General features: G+C 50.9%; 4 protein-coding genes across 4 annotated transcripts; 1 reads left to right on the top strand and 3 right to left on the bottom strand.

The window, feature by feature from the left end:
• Window positions 1-1,918: 1,918 nt before the first annotated feature.
• CTAM01_10271 (citrinin biosynthesis oxidoreductase CtnB) lies at window positions 1,919-2,752 on the top strand (the record flags this gene model as incomplete). The annotated part of the gene is made up of 1 exon (XM_060526287.1): window positions 1,919-2,752. The coding sequence occupies one exon, from the start codon at window positions 1,919-1,921 to the stop codon at window positions 2,750-2,752; it is 834 nt and encodes a 277-aa protein (XP_060379060.1).
• A 188-nt stretch (window positions 2,753-2,940) lies between these two features.
• CTAM01_10270 (NAD dependent epimerase/dehydratase family protein) lies at window positions 2,941-3,996 on the bottom strand (the record flags this gene model as incomplete). Its single annotated transcript, XM_060526286.1, has 1 exon — window positions 2,941-3,996. The coding sequence occupies one exon, from the start codon at window positions 3,994-3,996 to the stop codon at window positions 2,941-2,943; it is 1,056 nt and encodes a 351-aa protein (XP_060379059.1).
• A 632-nt stretch (window positions 3,997-4,628) lies between these two features.
• On the bottom strand, window positions 4,629-6,535 carry CTAM01_10269 (cytochrome P450; the record flags this gene model as incomplete). Its single annotated transcript, XM_060526285.1, has 4 exons — window positions 4,629-5,677; window positions 5,773-5,886; window positions 5,969-6,266; window positions 6,329-6,535. 4 exons carry the CDS (start codon window positions 6,533-6,535, stop codon window positions 4,629-4,631), a joined length of 1,668 nt encoding a protein of 555 aa, XP_060379058.1.
• Window positions 6,536-9,670: 3,135 nt separating this feature from the next.
• Window positions 9,671-21,639, bottom strand: CTAM01_10268 (uncharacterized protein; the record flags this gene model as incomplete). Its single annotated transcript, XM_060526284.1, has 2 exons — window positions 9,671-13,940; window positions 14,000-21,639. The coding sequence occupies 2 exons, from the start codon at window positions 21,637-21,639 to the stop codon at window positions 9,671-9,673; spliced, it is 11,910 nt and encodes a 3,969-aa protein (XP_060379057.1).
• Window positions 21,640-22,600: the final 961 nt, after the last annotated feature.

Below are 22,600 nucleotides of genomic sequence, written 5' to 3'. Positions count from 1 at the left end.
TCTCCATCTTTCTCTCTCTCCCCCACCTCTTTTCCCCCAACGACCCAACCTTATTCCCCAGCGGATGCGGGTACACACCCGGACACCATTGCCACGATCGCCAAGCTGTCACCTCGGTCGAATTTGAATTCGTTTGACAGCTTCGCATTCGCGATGACGGCCAAACTTACACTTGTCGCAACCTCTGACGTATCGGCCCTGCTGTCGTCATGCTAGAGGATATGCGCAGAAGTTGATTATCTGTCAGTCTGATCCGAACCAAGCCAAACGAAAAAGGAAACGGGGGTATACGAGTGACTAAATAAGCTGTCAATTGTCCGGACCTCGACGGACTTGGCCTTTTCGGCGAAAGAGATGCCCACCCACCAGTACCGTTGGATTGATTAGTCGGGAATCAACACTCGGTGATCGGACCCCGAACCACCATGGCTATTCCTGTTCCCGTCCTCGCCATGTCATTTCGTTGCAATATTGCGACAGTCGAGAAGCTTCCAGCACGAAGCTTATTAGACGACATGCTCGGTTTTTATGACATGTCGTTGCGTTTCCAGTTCGCACCGCCGGTTAATTAATCAGGCTGGTATCACCAGGGCGAGATGCGGAAATATGGTTGACTGGTCTCGGACCGGACCTCGCCAAGAGTGGGAATCCCGGACGTCTCCCAACCTGTCCGTCGACGTGGGAACTAGAAACGCGAACACAGGCACAGAGGGCAACCTGACACCGAGTCCCGTCTTACCAACGACCGAGCTATTGACACGAAAATAAGAAAGGGCTGACAATCAGCCACCAGAGAGTGATCCCGACGCCCTCCAACTCCGAATCACGCGCGTCAAATCCCCAACTACAAGCAAACTTTGGGAGGAAACAGAGCAGAGACGCCCCTGCCCTGCCTCGTCTCATCCTTTGTTTGTTCTCGCTGCCGGAATCTGATCTTCGGCACTCGCTGCAGCTGCTTGACCAAGCCGCTGGGTCTGATAGCGTTGCTTGTCGTCCTTTTGATTTTGCATTTTGCAGAAAGAAAAAAGTTTGATCAAGCTTGCGAGGCATAACACAGAGACGAACCTCTATTGCGGTAAAGCTCACGAGAATTCGCATCAACCTGACAAGGCGGCCTTTTAGCGTTTCCCGCAGACAGAAATCCGTTGGGACGAGTTATCCACTTCCCGGCGGAGTTGTCATCCACACACACCGAGACGATCCCGCCCCACGATCTTCCTGTCCTTTTTCTGAGGGCGGCCCTGTCTGGACTCTCTGTACGACAGACTTCTCCCCCCCGGCTGCCCGGGGGCGGATATTTGACTCGCGCCAACGAGCGTGACCATCGACCAGAAAGGGACAAGCCTTGCTCGATCTTCAATCCCATTCCCCGTATTGTCTGCTCTCTTCGGGGTCAGTAGACTGTCAGCAATCAATCAAGCAAGTGAAGAGAGTCGGCGCCAGTGCCTGCCTGTGTGTCGGAGCTCCGGCCGGTGAGCGACGGACAAAGGAATCCATCGCCCCACATTGGCGTTCTGTTTGCTGCCCTTGCGCAAAAGGTGGGCAAGCGTCTAGGAGAGGGTGAGAGAGTCGAGAACCGTGAGCGGGCGCAAGCGCAAGGTAGAGCTGGCCAACGCTCCCTTCTTCCCTCCTCCTCCTACTTCTCCTCCTGTCTCTGATTAGAGTAAAGAAGTGGCCGACCTTTTATCATTCTCCTCGGCTCCTCGTCTCCTCTCTTCCCTCCTGCTCTCGCGTTTATCTTCGCTCTTCGCCCTCTTCTCAAGCACCCGAATCCTCACTCTTCGGTCCCGAACAACCTAGCTCTTTTCTTTACCTTGCAGCACCGAGACTTCATCAAAGGAACGACTACTACTATACCACTACTCGCATACACATACACGCCTTAAGCGCCAAACAAGCGGCCCTACGTACCTACACAATGCCAAGCGCTACATCGCCGCCGCCGGGTCCTGACCCCACCCTCCACCTCCCGCGTATCCTCTGCCTCCACGGCGGCGGCGTCAACGCCTCCGTCTTCAAGGTCCAGTGCCGCGCCCTCATCTCCCGTCTCAAGAACAGCTTCCGTCTCGTCTTCGTCGACGGACCCTTCATGTGCGCCCCTCACCACGACATCGTCTCCGTCTATGGCGACTATGGTCCCTTCCGCCGCTGGCTCCGTTGGCTTCCTGAGCACCAGGCTGTAGACGCCGAGACGGCGTCCGCCGAGATTCACTTCCAGCTACGCATGGCAATGGACGACGACGACGCCATCGGCGCGACGGGGGAGTGGGTGGGGTTACTGGGATTCAGCCAGGGGGCCAAGATCAGTGCCAGCTTGATGTACACGCAACAACAGCTGAAGAAGAAGTACGGCAAGCGCATCACGTCGGCGGGCGGCTCAGCAGACTGGAAGTTTGGCGTGCTGCTCGCGGGCAGAGCGCCGTTGATTGTACTCGACGACAGGTTAGAAGTGCCGCAGGGTGTTGGCGACGCAGCTGAGGCGAGCGTCGAGTTCCATGACTGGCCGACAGGCCCTGGAACGGACCACGTCTTGAAGCTGCCGACGATTCACGTCCACGGCATGAAGGATGCTGGGTTAGACCATCACCGGGTGTTGCTCAAGCAGTATTGCCAACCGGGTACGACACGATTGGTCGAATGGGACGGTGCTCACCGCGTGCCTATCAAGACATGGGACGTGGAAGCGGTCGCAACACAGATTCTCGATCTCGGAAGGGATCTGGGAATCGTGAGGGAGGAGATTGAGGCATAGACTTTGGCGCGCGCTGCATAGCATTTTGGCGGAATTGTTTGAGTACCCATTTACGTTTTTTCCATTGGATATCTTGATGAAAGCATACATAGATCTTTTGAGAATACCAAAATCTGTAATTTTCCTGTTCAAACATATCGCACCCGCCAGTTCATCATCATGATTAGCGATGTGAACTTTTTGGGCACTCAGTCACGCGTGGTGTATACACCGGTCGACACGGCGTGGTACCCCTTCTTGCCAACCGCATGCGTCAGCTCGCTCCTCCAATCCTCCCCCCTCGCAAGCCTCTCGACAACTTTCTCCATCGTCCACTGAGGCCTCCATCCGAGCTCCCTGACCGCCTTGGAGGAATCGTACACCCGGTCCAACCTGTCGAGGAACCTCCATCCGAGCTTCTCAAACACGGCCGCGCACCCGGGCACAACCTCCGCGACAACGGCGCCCGCGTCCGAGTCCAAGCGGCGTAGGAGCGTCGAGCGGGCGGCCTCGCCGTCGTCGTTCGTGGCAGCAGCAGTAGCAGCAACAAAGGGCGGCGGCGCAGAGATAATATACTTCCCGAATCCGATCTTCCCGGCCTGTTCCATCCCGCACACCACGGCCGAGACGACGTCGGCAATGTCCACCCGCCGGTAGGCTAGCTCACAGACTTTGAGGTTCGCGTCGTCGGGCATGGCGGTGCGGCGGTTCTCGTCGTCGTCTGGTTCCGGGAAGAAGCGGGACGTGCGGAGGACGAGGACCGGCAAGGATGTCTGGCGTTGGACTAAACTGCAGAGGTCCTCTGCCGCGCATTTTGTTACGCCGTAGATGTTTTTGGGCAAGGGCGTGACGGATTCGGTTATCCAGGCTGCGGGTTGGCCTGGTGCTGGGGCTAAGGCGCGGCCAAAGGTTGAGGTTGTCGAGATGAAGAGGAATGATTTGATGCGGTTCTTATGGGCGGCTGCTTCTTCGAGGAGGACGAGAGTGCCGGTGATGTTTGTGTCGATGAAGGCTGATTTCGGGTGGGAGTCGACGTGGGGCTTGTGGAGGGTTGCCGCGTGGACGATGTGTGTTATGGACGAGTTGTCTGCGAGGATGGAGGCTATGAGGGCGCGGTCTGTGATGGAGCCGAGTGTTGTTGTCGTTGGGGAGGGGAGGATGTCGATGCCGTGGGGGACGTGGCCTAGGGACGGGAGGGAGAGCATTAGGGCTGCGCCGAGGTGGCCGGCGGAGCCTGTTACGAGGACGGTGTAGGGTGAGGCCATTGCTTTTAGGATGTCCAGAGGTTTTGGGTGAGTCTTGGGATTCAATGGGTGATGGTTTCGTGAGGTTTTGTTGATGTGGTGGATGAAGGTATTTAGAGTCTCAGTGTTAGTCGTAGTGGGGGTGAGTCATTGGTCCTTCGTTGAGTCTACGCCGAGCGGGAGGGGCGCACGACTAGCTGTTAGGGACATCTCAGTTGGCCACCCAAGACTATGCATTGACTGATTGATCCCTGCGGTTATCGGCGATTGATGTCTGCAATTGTGTCTGAATGCTGTCTATTCAACTCGTCGTAGGTATGAAGATGTCGATTGGCGATGTACATCTTAAGGTCGTAATTGATGTTATCCTTGGAGCATACCAACCACCCCAATATCACTTATCAGTTTCCATTGACCCAAGAAAAGAAATGTTACTGTTCCAATCCACTGTGAGTAATCACACATGAGTTTGGAATTAACATCACGCCAACTCCCCTTTGATAATACGGTCAGTCGAGGAACATGCTCTCGGGAAATCCTGTGAAGTCTCTTGCGACGACTTGCCAAAATAATCGATGTAAGATTAGGCCGAGATCCAATTGATACATTAGTCACTGCCCACACAGAACACACACAACAGGCAGTGAAGTGACTCATATCAAGAACGCATCCTCGACATCACCCGCCTCCAGCCGTCGCACCCTCACCTTCAAACCCCCCTTGGGCCTCAGAACAGGACTAGGATTAACAAACTCGATATCCTCAGGATCCACCGGGGCCTCAAACTTGAAATTACTCAAAATCGCCATGAAGAGCACCTTGATCTCAATCAGCGCGAACCCCTTTCCGATACACTGCCTCGGCCCAGCCAAAAACGTCGCAAAGGCAAGCGGGTTGCTCGCGGGCGTCCCCTCGAGCCGGTCCCAGCGGTCCGGGTCAAAGACATCCACGTCCTCGCCCCAGATGCGTTTGTTCCGTGTGACGAGGGCTGGGAACATGTAGAGCGGGGTGCCCTTGGGGATAAATGTGCCGCCGACGGTGACGTCTTCGACAGGTTCGCGGGCGGCGAGGACGCCCGGTGCGTAGAAGCGGAGGATCTCGCGCGTGAGGTTGTCGATGAAGGGCAGACCCTCTTCGAGATCGAGATAGTCCGGCGTCGGGTTCTTCTTGAGGAGACGCAAAACTTCGGCCCTGGCGCGCGTTTGAATTTGCGGATAGAGCGTGAAGATGTGCGTGCCCCAGGTGAGCGTCGTGGCGGAGGTCTCGTGGCCTGCAACCATCATGTTGAGGCAATTTTCGAGGATTTCGTCTTCGGACCAGGGTTCGTTGATGGACCTGGATTCGAGGATCATGTGCGTTAGGAGATCGGGTCTGTCGCGGGTCTTTTCCGCGCCTTTACCATCACCACCGCTGCCACCCGGGACCTCGTCGATTTCCGCGAAGCGCTCACGAATGACTTCTCTTATGCGCGAGCGGACGCCGCCGCTGCAGGCGTTGAAGACGCGGTTCTCTTCGAAAGGGAGCGAGCGGGTTCCTGGAACGTAGGCGTTCATGACCATGAGAATGCCGCCGAAGAGGGACGGATCGAACATCCGGTGGTAGGCTTGGTGGAAGAAGGAGTGGGTTAGGGTTGCTTGGAGGTCGATGCCGAGGGTCCACCATGCTATGATGTCGACTGTTACGCGGCTGAAGGCTTGGGACACTGTGTTTACGTGAACACGCTAGGTTAGCAAGAGGAATGTCGAGGCGAGACTTGGTACCAGCCGACCGAGCCAGACTGCTTGAGGCCAGACTTACTGTCTACGATGCCCTCTTGAGACTTAATCTCCTTATCAAAGAGTTGAACGAGCTCTTTTGCTTTGCTTTGGAAGAGTGGGATCGCCTTCTTGACCTTGGTCAGAGAAAACGAGGCTGCCAGATTGTAGTTAGTTATGGATGAGTTCATAAACAGTAGCACAAGGTCCGTGTGATGAAGTGCTGAGGGACAACTTACGCGATAGTAACTTTCTCTGGGCCTTGTGCAAGTCTCCTTCAGCAAACACCATCCCAGTCCCCGTCACTTGCACAATGATGCGGGTATTAAACTGCGCCTTGATAAACGAATAGCTCTTTGTCTGAAAGACCTCTTTGAAGACTTCTAGGTCATTGATGAGGAGGCAGTCTGAGTTGCCGAAGCCGGTGAACTTGATAAGCGGCTCGTTTGGCCATTGTCGCGTCCATGAGAGATACGGCTCAATGGGGTTCCCTGACCTGGCCTGATTTATGAGGTCGCCGACAAGGAAGTGGTGGTCCTGGTCACATGCGTTAGAAATAATGTAATTCGTCTCAAAACAGGTTGTGTCGTTGTTCCTACCTTTGGTCCTGGGAGGTGGCTGAGAGGAGAGAAGAAGTACGGGTAGATGAAGAGGTAGTACACTGCCCTGATAACGTGCCGCGCCACGAGCAGAGCGATCAGGTACCGAGCGGCGGTCTGCAATGAAGACTCATGTAAAGTCGTCAGGAAAGACAGAGCACCCAGAGCAAGAAGCTCATGGTACCAAGTCGGTTTCAAAGACTCCATCGTGACTCGAGATCTAGCAAGTCAGTTGCCGGACTGTTCGGATGGATGAGGTGCCACAGAGGTAGGAAAGGATATTAGGGCAACAAATGTAACATCACGCAAAGATGTGGAGAATCGTGTCATTGATAAGAAATCGGAAAGATACATCAATTCTTCATTGACCATGGGCACAGAAAGAAACCCTGCTGCTTGTGCCGCAACTGCTTCTGGAACTAGGTTAGTTCCAACAACCCGGAAAACACACAAAACACGTCCAACAGACGGCGATTTCCCCCACACTGTGTGCCCTACCATTTAAGAGTTAAAGCAGAAATAAAATACGCCCCGCCAATGAGGTTCTTAGTCTACAGGTTTCAATGTTCGGAGTTATCGTTCTCTTTTACTAGTATCTTGCAAATGATTACTGAGCCTGATTAGGAGCTAACCTTGTGAGTTATACCAGGTGACACAGAACGCTGGAAACGTCTCGTGGGAACGCCCACCCATGCAACATCCTTGCTCAAGTACTGAGCTATGGACGAAATAGGAAAATGCTTTTTCATTTGCGGAATTTATCCACAGCGGGCTCTTGTTTGTTGTGTTCAACGCCAACATTGTGGCAACGAATCGGACAGCATCAGTTTGTCAGAGACCACCTCACGATCGGGGCACCTAGTGTAGGGTCTTTCTCAATTTACGGCCTTTACGCGTTATGAAAGCACTCTGAAAGAAGATGACTTATGTGCTGACCAACAGACCATCCCATCACCTAGTTGAGAGGCTCTTAGCAGCCAGATGTTGATGTATGGCACTCTAATAGCTCGTATCATATTGTGAGAAATGAGGTGCCAAGATTGGCTTGGGCCTTTCGATCTCAATGATGTGATACAGCAGTCGAGGAGGATTGAGACGGCATTTCACCGACCACCCTCAAGAGGTCCCCACGATGAGAGGGAAAAAGCGTTACCTCTTCAATACGAACATGGTACTTCTTTAAGCTTTTTGACCGGGAACGCTATAAACCGGCATGAGGTCTTTAGGGGAAACTAGAGACACTAGTCAGCATGATGGTAAAGGATGGATATGTTCTCTTACTTGAGCGGCAAGTGCACGCAGCTTGGGTAATATGGGCACCAACCAGAAACCGCATCAGACAATTGATGGTGTCCTTTGCATGACTTAAAAGTGCAGTGCTCATGCAAAGTCCATTTCGAAATATACTTAGAGCCCCCACCCTCTACAACTACACGTATTACTACTTGTGTACTAAGTCAAAGCACCCACTTTTGGGCACCCCCCCCTTTTGGGCACCCCAAAAAATCCCTCCCAACCACTACATTAAAACCCTACCTATTATTTCAATTCAACATAATAATTACAAAAATCGTCTAAATATATTCCTTTTTAGCATATATACTAATTAATAAATAATAGTATTATATATTAAAAATAAGCTTTAATAAGTACTTAATATTATTAAAAATAGTCTTTTTATTAAAAAGGCCTTAATTAAGTTCGGGGTTTTTAAGATAATATTTTAGGGTTAAAAGAGAGGTTACTAAATAAGGGTAAGGGTATTCATAAAGCTTTAGAGGCTTTTTTTATAATAAGAAGATTAGTTGGCTTAATAAATTCGAATTTAGTATTACTTAAGTATTATACTAATTTATAAATAGGTTAGGGAATTTACTAAGCGAGTTTTAAAATCCTAGGGGGATATTAAACTACTTAGAAAGAGATAGATTAACGCTTTTATTAAAAAGAATTTATTAATAAGGGTTTAAAAAAATTATTTAATAAATTTGCGCCGTATTAATAAAGCTATTATTAATATAATTAAATTATAGTTTAGATTACTTAATATACTAAAAATTAGTAATATTAAATAAGCTAATAAATATAATATAAATAAAATTAGTATAATAAAGGATAAGGGAGCTAATAAGCTAGTTTTAAATATAATAAAGGCTATAGTAATATAAAAAAAAAAGCTTAGTTCGTATACTTAGGTAACGATTATTAAGTATATTTTTATTAATAGTAGAGCTATTAAACTACTAGTTATTTATAAAAAAAAAATCGGTTTAATAGTAGTAGTTCCCCCTTTAACTTATTACTTATAATAATTAGAAGTTTATAATAATAAATAATAGCTAAATAACCGACGAGACTACTCTTTACTAACTAAAAGAAGTATTTTTATTATAAACTAAGACCCCCCTTATTAGGGGGCTTAGTAAGCTAAACTAGCCTCGATTATTAATATTAAATAAGTATAGGAGTTATATAATAATAAAATTTATATAGGAGTACTATAAAAATAACGTTTACTTATTATTCTTATTACTATATATTTTTTATATCCTCTAGTTACTAAATATAGCTATTTTTAGGCTTATTAAGTCCTATTATAAAAAAGAGCTTAGTAAAGAGGATATAGTAAATAATTCTATTATTATTAAAAAGTAGTACTTTTTAAGCTATTACTAGCTCGCTCGTTTAGCTAATTTAACGTTATTAAATATATAAAGTAAATAAAAAATAACTAAATTATAGCTACTTAATATAGTTAAGTTATTTTTTAATTTAATAATCCTACTTATATAAATTATACTATTTAAAAAGGGTATAAAAGCTAAGTAAACAACTAATAATATTAATAAATTACTTAACTAAGTATTAATAACCTCTATTATTAACTAGTTAATTCTTAAAAAAGCTAGCGAGCTTTACGATTATTTAAAGTTATTTATAAAGCTTAGTCTCAATAATAATACTTAATGACTACTATTTAAAAAAATAAAAAAAGTTTTTAAAAAGTAAGCTTATTAATTAGCTATATCTTAGTACTAAGTTCGAGTTCTTAAGGCTAGGATTAAGTATATAAGGCCTAGAAAAAAGAAGAGTATATTAATAAACTTAAATACTAAGTTCGTAAATATTTAGGATATATAAAGAGCTTAAGAGGACTTTAATAACTATTTAGTTAGTCTTAATTAACTTGTAGGGGTCGAATTACTTAATAAGAATTTTAATTATATTATTATAGTAGTAGAAGGTAGTTAATTAATTAATTATAGTTAGTGTTAATATTTAGATACTATGTTTTGTTAGGGTGCTTAAAAGGGGGGGGTGCCTAAAAGTGGGTGCTTTGACTTAGCATAGTAACTCAGCCTTATGCAAAGTACTTCCCATGAACGGAAACACCATTCTCTCCCCTCTCTCAGTTATAGCCTTTAAATATGCAACAATCAACTCCTCAATGCCCTCTCTCCTCGCACCCTCAATCCACTGATCCATATCCAGCTCAAGGAACTTTCCGCCACATGATTTCTCCATGTACACCTTGAATTCCGATGGCGGTACCCGGACACCACTCGAATAATGCCGGAACGAAACCCCTCCTGCCTGACTATTATCACGATATGGGCTTGACGTGGTAGGATCGTGTAAAGTGACGACAGCAGTTGCAATCTCACCCGCTACGTCCTCAACCCGCTTGAAATCAAAGTATCCCTCGACATTCACCCCTTCAATCCGCGGTACGGCGCCCATGAGCTTTGAGAATCGTAGCAGCGCGTTGAGCGCGTCTTCGAGGGGCGCCTTGTCGCCTACGACAGCACAAGGCCGATGAATTGTGACGGGTAGTAGACCCTCCTCTTTCTTCTCCGTCACTGCGGCTGCGGACAACTTCTCCAAAAACACCTCGCTCGCCCACTTCGCGGCTGTGAAACCCTCCCCTCCATCCGCCCTCGGCGAATGACGACTAACGCTTACAGGCGGCATCGCAGCCTTTGCGGCGGGATCAAGTAGTGTGACCCTATTCGAAGAGATAAAGTGAAGCGGTATCCGCCGCGGAAGGGCGAACAAGCCCATCACCTTCGTGGATTCAACATTGGGTATGCGCAGGGTAGCGTAGTTGTTTAAACAGTGGCCCTGCGCGCCTGCGAGGATAACCGCATCGACTGTGTTTTGGAGGCGGGTGTAGGTCTCTGGTGACATGCCGAGTCGGGGTTCGAGGAGGCTTCCATTGTGAATTGTGATTTTGTCATGCTGGAGGTGTGATGGCACTTTGGTATTGGCCTCAATTGCGATGCAGTGGACCCTCGCTACTTTTGGACTCTTTAACAAGGATGAGAGGATTGCGCCGCCGAGAAAACCTGTTGATCCCGTAATGAGAATCTCCATTGCAACTGCATTCCTCGGTGTACCTCCACGGATCCCAAGGTCGAGAGGGCTAAGAAGAGCTGTCTCAGCTTCCCAATCAATCGATTCCGGTACATGATTTTCGCTCTTCCGCCGTAAGAGTAAGGTAGTCATTCCTCCAAGCGTGCTGGAGTGGTACATGTCTTTGAGAGAAACCTCTATACCCATGGATGTGCGGATTGCACTCTGCAGCATCACTAGTAGAAGCGATGTGCCCCCGATCAGGAAGAAATCCGAATCTGATGTCAGAGGCTCGCCGTTGATCAAGTGGGAGGACGTCTGGTGAAGGACGGAATCCCAAAGAAGACGGAGCTCTCCCTCGGCAAGACTCATTTCTTTGGCGCCCTGCGGTGATCCTGGTTGTCCTGCTGGCAGGCGCGCGATGGGTAATGAGGCGATGGCGAGGCGATCGACTTTCCCATTTCTGCTTACGGGAATGCGGTCCAGAGGGATGATCAGTGAGGGTTTCATGTAGCTGGGAAGCGGAAGCGTGCTAGCAAAGATCTGGAGGTCGGCCTCGACCACGACTGAGTGTTTGGAGAGTACGACGTGAGCAACGAGGAAAGCAGGATCCCCGCGAACGGTGACAACTGCATCTGCGATTTCTCCCTTGGACTCTCGAACAATGACATTGGAGACGTCTTCAAGGTCCACACGCAGCCCGCGAATCTTGATCGTAGTGTCGCCATCCATGCGGCCCATGAAATGCAAAGACCCATCGGAGCGTAGGGTGCCTTTGTCGCCTGTCTTGTACATCGTGGTCCATCCCATTGAAACGTCCCGTGCGGAAGCGAATGGGTTCTCTGTGAACTTCTCTTTTGACAGATCTGAGTCAAGATAGCCCTGGGACACGCCTACGCCTCCAACACAGATCTCCCCCGGGATGCCAGACGGCACAACAATGCCGTCCTCATCGATGATGAGAATCGAGGTGTTTGAATTTGCAGAGCCAACGGAGCCAGAAATGACGGCTTCTTCCTCGTCAAGATCTACTGTTCGCATCGTTGCGCAGCAGGAAATCTCCGTTGGTCCATAGCAGTCTGTCAATGTGGGTACTTGCTCCAGCCTTCGAAATGCATCTCTTAAATGACCATTGACAGCCTCTCCGCCGGTGCAAGCATGTCTCCAGCTACTCTGCCTCTCAATGCCCCCGCCACCATGTCGAATGAGCATGAGATATTCCGTAGGCGTGCCAAGCGTAAACGTGACGCCTTCATCAACCATGATCTTCGTGAGGGCGACGGGATCTCCACGGCTTTCTTGCGGGACGATAACAAGAGTGCCGCCGTTCGTTAGCGCATTGAACGCCTGCGCGATGGACATGTCGAAGCCGAGTGAGCTCTGCTGTAGAACGACTTCGCGGTCGAGATGGAGCTTTGAGGCTTTGGTTGCTGCGTAGTTGATGATGCCAGCGGACGTGAGCTCGATGCCCTTGGGAGTCCCTGTGGATCCGGACGTGAAAAGGATAAACGCCGCTGAGCCCGACTGTTCCAAATTTGGAACATTTTTGACGTCACAATTGTCAGTAACGTCGATGATGGAGATGTTGCCAGAAAGATCGTCTGCCCTTTGCCGCGTTAACGCGTGGCAAATGATCAAATCTGGTTTCGAGGTTTCGAGAATTGCAGCTAGACGCTCGCGGGGCAACTTGGTATCGAGGGGCAGATAAACAGCACCAGCACGAAGAACCGCGAGCATAGCAACGACCCAGTCGACCGTGGGATCGCACAAGACTGCAATTCGTGACCCGAGCTGCGCCTTACCTGAGAGTATGGCTGCCAGACCAGCCACCTTGCCAGCCAATTGTGAGTACGTCAGCGCTGTGTTCGTATCCTTGAGAGCAACTTCGTCTCCGTGACAGCTGAAAATCCAATCAATTCTTTCAGTCAAGGTATCTGGCCATCCGAAGTCAATATCCTCGCCCCGTCCAATGGCGATCGCGCGATCGACACCACGAGGATCATAGAGCTGGCACTCCGGAAGCGTCTTGGATGTGTCCTTAGCCGCATCATCAAGCAGCGTCACATACATGTCGAGGAGCAGGTCTGTCGCAGCTTGGTCGTACAAGTCGTCTCGGCCCACGATCTGAAGGTAACATGCGCCTTCCGTCGGCGTGACGCTAAAGGCGAGATCGTAAGGGCTCTTGGCATCGAACCCCTCTTTGACAGTCAGGCTGCATCCGCCCAAGGGGATGCTCGAAAAGTTGCCTTGGCGATAGTTCATGGCGACCTGGAACAGGGGCGTGTGCGTAATGTCCCGCGCCATATTCACCTTGTCTAAAATCACATCAAAGGGTACGCCCGAGTTGGCTTGCGCGGCATAATATCGCTGACTCGTCTTCTTGACGAGGTCGCCAAATTTCTCGGCCTTTTCAACCTGGAAGCGAATCGGTAGGAGGTTGAGAAAGAAGCCGATTATTTGAGAGCTTTCAGGCGTACGATTCGCGTCCGTGATGCCAATGCAAATGTCTTCTACGCCGAGTAGTCGATGCAGGAGAGTCTGCATCCCGGCGAGATAGAAGTGGAAGGGCGTTGCGCTGAGACCTCGGCTGGCCCGCTTGATTCTCTCCGAGAAGTCGCGCCCAACGTCCCTGACAGACTCGATGTTTGCATAGGATTCGGAAATTGGGCGGGACTTGACGCGCGCGAAGGGGAGGAGAGAGAGTGTTTCTGCCGGGGAGGAGTGTTCCCGCTTCCAGAAGTCAATCTTGTCATCCAAAAGACCGTTCTCCATAGCCGTCCGCTCTTCCATCGCGAGATCCAGGTACTGCTTCGTCGCCTTGTTGATAGACTTTCCAGCATACAGTACATTGAGATCTCGCATGAAGACGTGCAGGCTCACACCATCCATGATGATGTGGTGGTATCCAATAAGCATAGTGTGGTCGTCGGGAGAATGGCTAACGAGAACCATACGGAAGACATCACCGTCGGCGAGATTCCAGTTGTGCTTGCGCAATGCCTCCATTTCGTGCTGCACTGAATCCTCTTCAGGGTTCTTGATATGCTTCAAGCAATCTTCTGGCGTCTTCAAAATCGATTGAACGGGCTCTCCATTGCTTGGCCTAGTTGAGAAGCAAGTGCGAAACGCGTCATGATGAGTGACCGCAGCTGAGACGGCCCTTCTCAGTCGGAGTATCTGGATATTGCCCTTCACATCATAGACATAAAGACTGTTGTAAGATGTTGGGTCTTCAGAGAATTGATTGAGAAACCAGAGTCTATGTACACGCTTAGCTAACTCATACGGACTGGCTTTATACAGGAGAGGATCATCTACCTCGACTGCGCAAATGACAGCTTTTCAGTTCGAACAACTTCCTCCCTTTGCTGAAGCTTCTTGAAATCGGATCCCGCCTCGCTCACGCTGCTAGGCGTGGTGATACTCCCCTCCTTTTCGGGGCTCGACGTGCCTACGCTGGAGGCCTCAGTGCCGCTCAATTGCTCCGATGTCGTGGACGCCTCCACCTCCAATCCGGCTGGCCCATCGGCCGACTTGCTCCCACCATCTTGCATCTTGGCTGACATGTACTTCTTGGCGGCATCCGCGCAAATGTCGCGAGCGTTGTCTCCGCTCAGGGTCTTCAGGACAGGCACATCCACGTGCACCTCTTTCAAGAACCACGTCCGAATCTCGACCGCAAGCAGGGAATCGATGCCAACATCCAGCAGAGGCGCTTCAACATTCAGGCTCCCCGCGCTCATCTGGAGCATGGACTCCATCCTGGCCCCAAAGGCTGCAAGCAGTGCGGCTGTGGCCTCTTCCTCGGATCCTGCAGCATCCATCTGCTCTTTGACATGGACACTGCTGAGGTTGCCCAGAGCGCTCTCCTGCGCTTCTTCTTCCTCGCGGACAAAGTACGAGAAGCGTGGGTTGGAGAACCAGGGTGGACGCGCCTTGGTCGAAGATGTGTAGTTGAAGGGCTGGATTCCAGAGACCATCTCGATTGTGCCGTCGGCGTTTTCTGGCTTGCTTGCCACCACGGCCTCGGCGAAGATCAGGTGAGCGTCTGCCTCGGAAATTGGCATGTAAAAGACCTTCTTGAGCTTCTCCATGAGACTGGGGCCTCGTTGGGCGATGTAGCCCACGTCGGCGACCATGCCAAGCGACATGACAGATGCTGCCAGGCCCTTGGCTCGCCTCTTGTTCGCAACTGCTGCTTGGAATAAAGATGCGGCATTGTAGTTGGCCTGTCCGGCGTTTCCAACGACAGAGCTCATGGACGAAAAGAGGATAAAGAAGTCAAGAGTGGGTTCCGAGAAATACTCGTCAAGATGGATTGTGCCCGCCACCTTGGGTGCAAATACGTCGTTGAGAGCGGAAGCGTCCATTTCGACAAAGAGCTGATCCTTGAGGACAAGCGCGCCGTTACAGACACCTGCGATGGGAGGAAGTGTCTTCTTGATGATGTCGCAGACTGTCTGAACTGACTTGCGTTCGGACACATCCATCTTGTGGACCGAAATCACGGCGCCGAGTGCTTCCATCTCGGAGAGCCAGAGAGAATCGACTATAGCACTGCGGCTAGTGATTACGATGTACTTAGCGCCATTCTCAATCATCCAGCGGCAGATCGATCGACCTAGATCCGAGACCAAGCCCACCATCAGGTAAGTCTTCTCTGCGGAGAAGAGTCCTCCACCATTGATAGGCTGGACAGTGACTGGAATAGAACCCGTGGAAGCCCAGTTGACAATAGTAGGGTAGCCCAAGGACGCTGGAGACAAGCCAGGCAGATCTCTCGCAGGAATAATCGAGAAGGTGGACGCGGTCGACTCAGAAGCAGAGGAGAAAGCTTGTCGGAGCAAGTCGCTTCCGTCGAGAACATCAGCCAGGTCGACGGAAAAGGTGACTTGCTCATAAAGCTCCACGAGGCGGCTTTTAATAGTGTCGTTGGTTGCGTAACTGAGATCGACTACGTATCTGATACCTCTCGGTAATAGAAGCCGGATTGATCGTGCAGATGCCCTCTTGTGAATAAAGATGGACCCTTGCGCCATCTCCTCCTCCTCAGAGGTTGCAAAGACAAGTCTGAGACCGCTCGACTTCGTGCGGAGTACAGCGATCATGTCAGGAGTGGCTCCATAGATAAGGATGGCATCGTTTCTCGACGAAATGGCACATAGCCTGGAATGCAGACGAGTTGCGACGAGATTATGGGCTGTAGCGACCAAGATGGCGTTGGGTATGGGTCCCGGAACCGATGTAATGAAAGTATTGGAGTCAGTAATGACTACCCTTGAACAGTGATAGGCGGTGAATGCTAGCACAGTCTCATCCTTCAGGCCCATTGTGCCTGCGCAAAGAACGGGGCCTATTCCCTTGCAGAAAGGTAAGGAAACGGACTGCTTGACGCAAAGTGAGGAGTCTCTATGCCCTGGTGCTGAGTGTCTTCTGAGCCAAGCAGCCTTCTCTTGTAGACAGAGGCTGTCCTCAGTTGGACAAACAATGACTTCAGTCTCAGCAAGGAGCACATCCTTCGTGATGGTGCGACGTAAAGAATTCAGCCGGTCATTCCTCTCGTCGTCCATGATAACTCGAGGAATGCGCAGGACGTCTTCTTGAAGTGAAAGTTCTGGCTCGGTGGACCAGAGCATAGGCGAGCGGGAAAACTCAGGAGACTTGGCCAGCTTCAACTTGAGGAAAGACTCTACAATGAAGCGGGCGTCAAATGTTGTCGACTTGGTGACATCGAGAAACTGGAGGCTGAGCTGCGGAAGCTCAGTAATCAAAGCGCGACCGAGTCCAGTCATCATGTTGGCAAAAGGATCCTCATCAAGGCGACCATTGGTCACCCAAAGAGTGTTGGTAGCATGCGAGAACAGACGTTGGAGTTTCGACAGCCTCTCTTCCGTCATCGGCTCGGAAAAGAGAGGCTTTTCAAACTCTGTGAGGCTGATGACAGATGTCATGGTATCAACATGCCTGTCCAGAATTGCGTCCACGCTCTCAACCAGCAACACCTTGTCGGTGAACCTGGAGGCAAGGCGCTCGATGCTCTTGATCATGCGAGACACGGGAAGCGTCTTACCGCCAATGATCAACAGGTGCTGCTCAAGGGGCACCTCGTCCAGGGAGGACAACGGATCTTGAAGTAGTTGGAACCTCTCATCGACAGCTTGAGCAACAATGACAGAGCAAGCATGCTTCTGGGCGTGCGGAAGATCCGTGACATACTTGTCTGCGCCACTGAAACCGACATCTTGGAGAATCGTGTCCCACTCTGTCAAGCCAACGCCGGGCCCACGAACGCGCCCTTCATCAACTCCCAGCCACCACCCAGGTAGACCGCCCATGAGAAACATCATTTGAAGGAACTCGCCAGTGACTTCCATCATGATGAGATAGCCTCCAGGTTTGAGCAACCTGCGGACATTGGCCATGGTCTCCCTAAGGTTTCTCGTCGCGTGCAGAACGTTTGAAGCCAAAATCAGATCTTGGCTGCCTGCGAGAATGCCCTGCTCGGTCGTGTCTCGTTCGATGTCGAGAACCTTGTAGGTGATGCGCTTGTTGTGGGGCTCGAATCGCTTCTTTGCGTTCTCGAAGAAGCCGGCTGAGATGTCGGTATAGGTATAGTGGCCGAAGGCGTCGCCAATTCGACTGAGAACAGAGTGGGTGGTGCCGCCAGTGCCAGCTCCGATCTCCAAAATATCCATTCGTGGATGTTTGTGCGACAGATTCTCGACGAGTTCCGCGATGAGATTGTTGAGCGGTTTCATCGCACGCCCGTCAGTATAGAGGTTGCTCAGCATGTTGTCCACGAGCATGATCTCTAGTAGCTGCACATCATCTGTCATGACATCCACAACGTTGTTGGCGACAGCATGGATGAGTTTGATGTCGGCCTGGTTGGAGTAATTTTCCTTGTATGCCATGATCAAGTCTTCGGAGTCTTCGAGCCATTCCTTCCTTGTCGTTGGATGGGTTCCATCTCGGGTCTCCTGGAGGCAAGCTTTGGAGGCATTGAAAAACGCCTTGTGGAACCACTTCCACTCCGAAACATCAGCATCCGAAAGATGGTCAAAGATCTTCTTGATGAAAAATAAAGACGTTCGATCAATAGCCTCGGCAAGTGCTAGCTCTTCAGCATCGGGCGAAATCTCTTCGAGGTTTGACAATGAACCGAGGACATCCGTCTTCCATACCGTCTTAGAGAACATGGGACGGTCATCGGAGGGGCGGGCTTCGGTGAATAGCTTCAGCGTCAGACCCTCGGCCTGTAAGCCTGTTCGGCCATCCGGGCCAATAATATGAACGTCTCCCTCGAAAGTATTTGCCGTAGTCCTCGTGACGAATGTGTCTACGTCAAAGTTGATCTGGCCAGGTTCTCCTTGGTAATCGATGTTGGGTGTGAGAGCCAGACGGTCGACTTTGACCGGCAGATACGGTGCCCATAGAGCTCCGCTGAGGGGAGTGCAAAATGCTGCAATAATGGAGTGAAAAGCAACATCTAGCGGCCCGGGGTGCATCACATATTTGTCGCCGACGTCGGACTGATTCCATGACGCCTTGGTTGTGGCATAACCCATTGTGCGGTTCACAGACTTGATGCCACGGAAAAGTCCTTGATAATTCAAGCCGATTTTGAGCAGCGAAGAGTAGTATTCTTCCGTATCCACCGAGGCGACGCCGGATTGCCCTTGGGCACGAGGTGGTAGAGTATCGGCCGAAGGCTCGCCAAAGTCAATGATGATCGACCCAGCGCAGTTCCGTTCCAGTGTCCCAGTGGCTTCATTCGAGCAAGTATGACAGGAGAATTCTCCTCGAAAAATGGCCTCGTCATCATCGTTTATATAGGTCCTCTTGATGGAAAAGACAGATTCCACACCAGGATGGTTCTCTTCCATCGTCAGTGCACGAGGAATAACGAGGTCGCGGATCTCGATAAACTTGACCGGCCGAGAGTCCGCTATCTCCATTGCTGCTTGTATTGCCATGGCCATGTATCCCGATGTTGGAAACAGAACGAGTCCTTGAAAGACGTGCCCACGCACCCAAGGCAGCTCACTCAGCTTCAAGATGTTGCGCCATCTCAAATCTGTTTCCGAGTCATCGATAGTGCGCCTACCCAGGAGTTCATGAGGTGCCTTGTCGGCTAGACGATACCGACGCGAGAGGCGTGCTTCTTTCCAGTGGATCTTGTCATGATGCCACGCGTAGGAAGGGAGGCCCTTGAGCATTCGGGCTGGATGTGCCTCTGGGCCGTGCATGGCTTTGCGGTAGCCCGAAAAATCGACCACTGAACCGAGGTAGCTCCAGATGTAGCCAATTCCACCAGAAAAGGCTTCGACATCATTATAGCCACGTCGTAGAAAAGTAGCGTAAGGCAGAATATGGCCAAGAGCAGTCTTCATTGTCTGCGATGCAGGTCCCTTGAGTGCTGGATGCGGTCCGATCTCGAGTACAAGGTTGAATGGCCCGGCTCTCCACAGAGAACATTCAGTAGCCTCGGAGAACAGAACGGGTCTCACCATATTGTCGATCCAATACTGGCCCGACAAGACTGAGAGACTGGCTTCATCATCGAGAAGCTCAGCATGTCCGTGGACCGATGATATCCACACGCAACGATCAGATGGCGTATTGACTTTGATATTGCATGCCTTGAGAGCCGCCAGGTAAGGCTTGGCGCAAGGCATCATGTGATGCGAGTGGTAGGCAGTATCTACCTTCAAGAGGCGGGTGAATGTCTTTTGCTCTTCCAGTATTGCCTTGGCCTCATTAATGGCAACTTCATCGCCGGATAGAGTAGTGCTGGTAGGGGAGTTGCTAGCGGCAAGGCCGATCCGACCCTTGAACTGCGGTTCGTCGCAAAAGGCCATGGCATCCTCGAACCCGAGGCCGATCGCCATCATAGAGCCTCGTGCACCTGACTGGCTGAGGGCAAGCTTGGCGTATAAACCACGATAATATGCAATCTTCATAGCGTCAGCGGCGGAGATGATGCCGGCTGCGTAAACGGCGGCGATCTCTCCTGAAGAGTGGCCGACGACCGAATCGAAGCGAACTCCTGAATAGGCCAGGACGTCAACCACGGCAATCTGAATTGCAGTGCAGAGTGGTTGGGAGATGGCAGCTTCTCCGATGCGCGAAACCTCTTCCGGAGCTGTGAGCTCCTGCACCAGAGACCACGATGGAGCGTCTGAAATATCTCTTAGGGCGTCTTCGCACTTCATGATGGATTGCCTGAATTGATAGGATGATTCGATCATCAGCCGACCCATCGACGCCCACTGTGCTCCCTGGCCAGTGAAGATTCCAAGAATCGCAGGAGGCCCAGCAGAAGCACTGGGGGCTTTGATGCCAATCTCGGCCCCAGTGTGAGAGGTTTCTCTAGCCATCTCGAGAAACTCGATGAGCTTATCTCGTGTCTCTCCAGAGAAGAACGCCCGAGTAGAGAACAAGCTGCGCTTCGTCTGCGATACGAGAGCCAGATCCTCTAGATCGACATCAGGGTGGGACTTGATAAAGTCGGCGTACTTGCCGACAGTCTCCGCAAGCGACGACTCCCTCTCGGACGAGACCACCAACGGCCCAACAAACTTATGAGAAAGGCCGTTCATAAAAGTGTCTCCACTGGTAATCAAGTCTTCAGGGGTGTAGCTCTCAATGATCGCGTGTACATTGGTCCCGCCGAAGCCGAAGCTGTTTAAACTGGCCCTTCTTGGTCCGTTTGGGATCTTTGGCCAAGGAATAGACGTAGTTGGTACACAAAGTCGGTCGTAGAATGGCTTTATCGCAGGATTGAGGGTGTTGAATAGCAAGTTGGGAGGAATCGTGTGATTTTGCAGGGCCAGAGAGACCTTGAGCAACCCTGCCAGACCTGCACAACCTTCCGTGTGACCAATGACAGTCTTGATGGAGCCGCAAAAGAGCTTTTCTGCGTCTTCGGGCGACGATGTTTCGGGAGAGAAAAATGATTCTCGGATAGCTCGGGCCTCAACCGGGTCTCCGGCTAGAGTACCAGTGCCATGGGCCTCAAAATATTGTGGACGATCAACGATGGGGTCTAATCCGGCATTGTCGTACGTTCGGCGGATGAGTGTGGCCTGCGCAGCGGAGGAGGGCATAGTAATTCCAGTGGTACGGCCATCGCTATTCATGCCAGTCTCGCGAATAACAGACTCAATATGGTCACCATCGCGAACGGCAGCGCTGAGGGGCTTCAGGACGACGGAAGCGACTCCCTCTCCACGAGCATAGCCATCCGCGCCTGCATCCCACATGCGGCTACGTGAGGTTGGACTGAGCATGTGAAGCTTGGACTCAGCGACATAGCCGGCAGCGTCAAAGATCAAGTTGACTCCGATGGCAATAGCCGTGGAGGACTCGCCGTTACGAAGAGATTGAACGGCGAGGTGAAGGGCAGCGAGGGATGAAGAGCAGGCTGTATCCATCGTTATGGAAGGGCCTCTTAAGTCGAAGTAGTAGGACACGCGATTCGAAAGGATGCTCTTGGACGTGCCGGTGGCGTGGTATCGGTTGATGGTCTCTGGGTCTCTTTGTTGAATGTCATGATAATCTCCGGTCATTACACCGAGAAACACGGACGTCAAGGATCCTTGAATTTGGTCGAGTGTGTAGCCTGCAGACTCGAGTGATTCATATACCGTCTCGAGTGTGAGACGTTGCTGAGGGTCCATGGCATCAGCCTCAGCTGGGTTGATATTGAAGAAAGAGGCATCAAACAGCCGGCTATCCTCCTCGAGAATATATCCCTTGCTGCAGACATCGGTGGCGCCATGATGCTCGCCATCGGAGTGATGAAATGCCTCAAGATTCAGTCGATCTCTGGCGAAGTCGCGTAACACATCCTTGGGTTCTTTCAACAGCTCCCAAAGCTTTGTAGGGGATGATGCGCCGCCGGGGAAACGGCATGCAGAGCCGATGATGGCTATGGGCTCTTGTTGTGTAGGCATGGTGACAAAGCCTGGTAGCTTTTGGTGATAGAAAGCTAGCTAGAGGCGCTAAAAGAACTACACCCAATGTGCTGTTGAGAGCGGTGGATGCCTTGGGGGTGTTGAATGGAGGTGTCAAGAAGAGAGAAAAGACGTCGCTGTCATCTGATATGAGAATAACTGGAGAGAAGAGAGTCTTCGTGAAGGCACCCGACAATTTCAATCTTACAAGCGAGTTAGGTAGTCCAAGTTGGGTTTCCAAAGAGTTAGATGTATGCAAACATATTGCTTCATGTAGTATTCGATTGGTGTGTTGCCTGGCACTCAAGGTATACATACTGAGGCAATTCTCTTGCCCCCCGGGCAGGTCGTGATCCATGAGGCGTAGAGCAAGCCTATGCCCGAAAGTTCCTTCCACGTCTGGTCTGCTGAAAAGAGAATAATCGATCTGATGGAGGCCGGAGTGGATACCCAGTGGAGCGAGATGAGACGTGGGACATGGTCGATGTTCACAGCCCTTGCAGTGCTATTCAATGGTACTTTGGTGTACATGGGGTGACAATCTTGCATGTGCATAGGAAAGATTGGCAAGCGCGGAGTTGTAACCGGGAGAATTGAATGATACCAACAGGTATACAATCCTGCCCCGGTATGGGACCGAACATTTCCGACCTCGCCTCAAAAGTCCAGGATAAGACAAATTGGGGCGTGTGCATATGATGTGTGAGCGAGGTTAGTACCTAGTCAGGTCAGCAAGCAAGCGTCAAAGCCTGAAACACAGTAGATTTGTACGATTGACAACCCGTGAGGTTTGCTCGAGGTGATTGCTTGACTCGCTGCACCAAGCATCAGGAGTGGCGCGGGATGACCCCCCGTTTGTTCCATCCGCCTCGGCGGAAGGGCTGAGCATAGGTCGAGTCATAAGGAGACACCGGCGTACCAAAAGTTCTGACAAGATATGGCGCAATGCACGGGCATACGA

This window comes from Colletotrichum tamarilloi (genome assembly GCF_030869305.1).
Source record: "Colletotrichum tamarilloi strain Tom-12 chromosome Unknown Scaffold_46.1, whole genome shotgun sequence".
NCBI classification, from domain to species: domain Eukaryota; kingdom Fungi; phylum Ascomycota; class Sordariomycetes; order Glomerellales; family Glomerellaceae; genus Colletotrichum; species Colletotrichum tamarilloi.
Note: the sequence above shows the minus strand (reverse complement) of the source record. Positions and strands in the feature narration are given on the sequence as shown.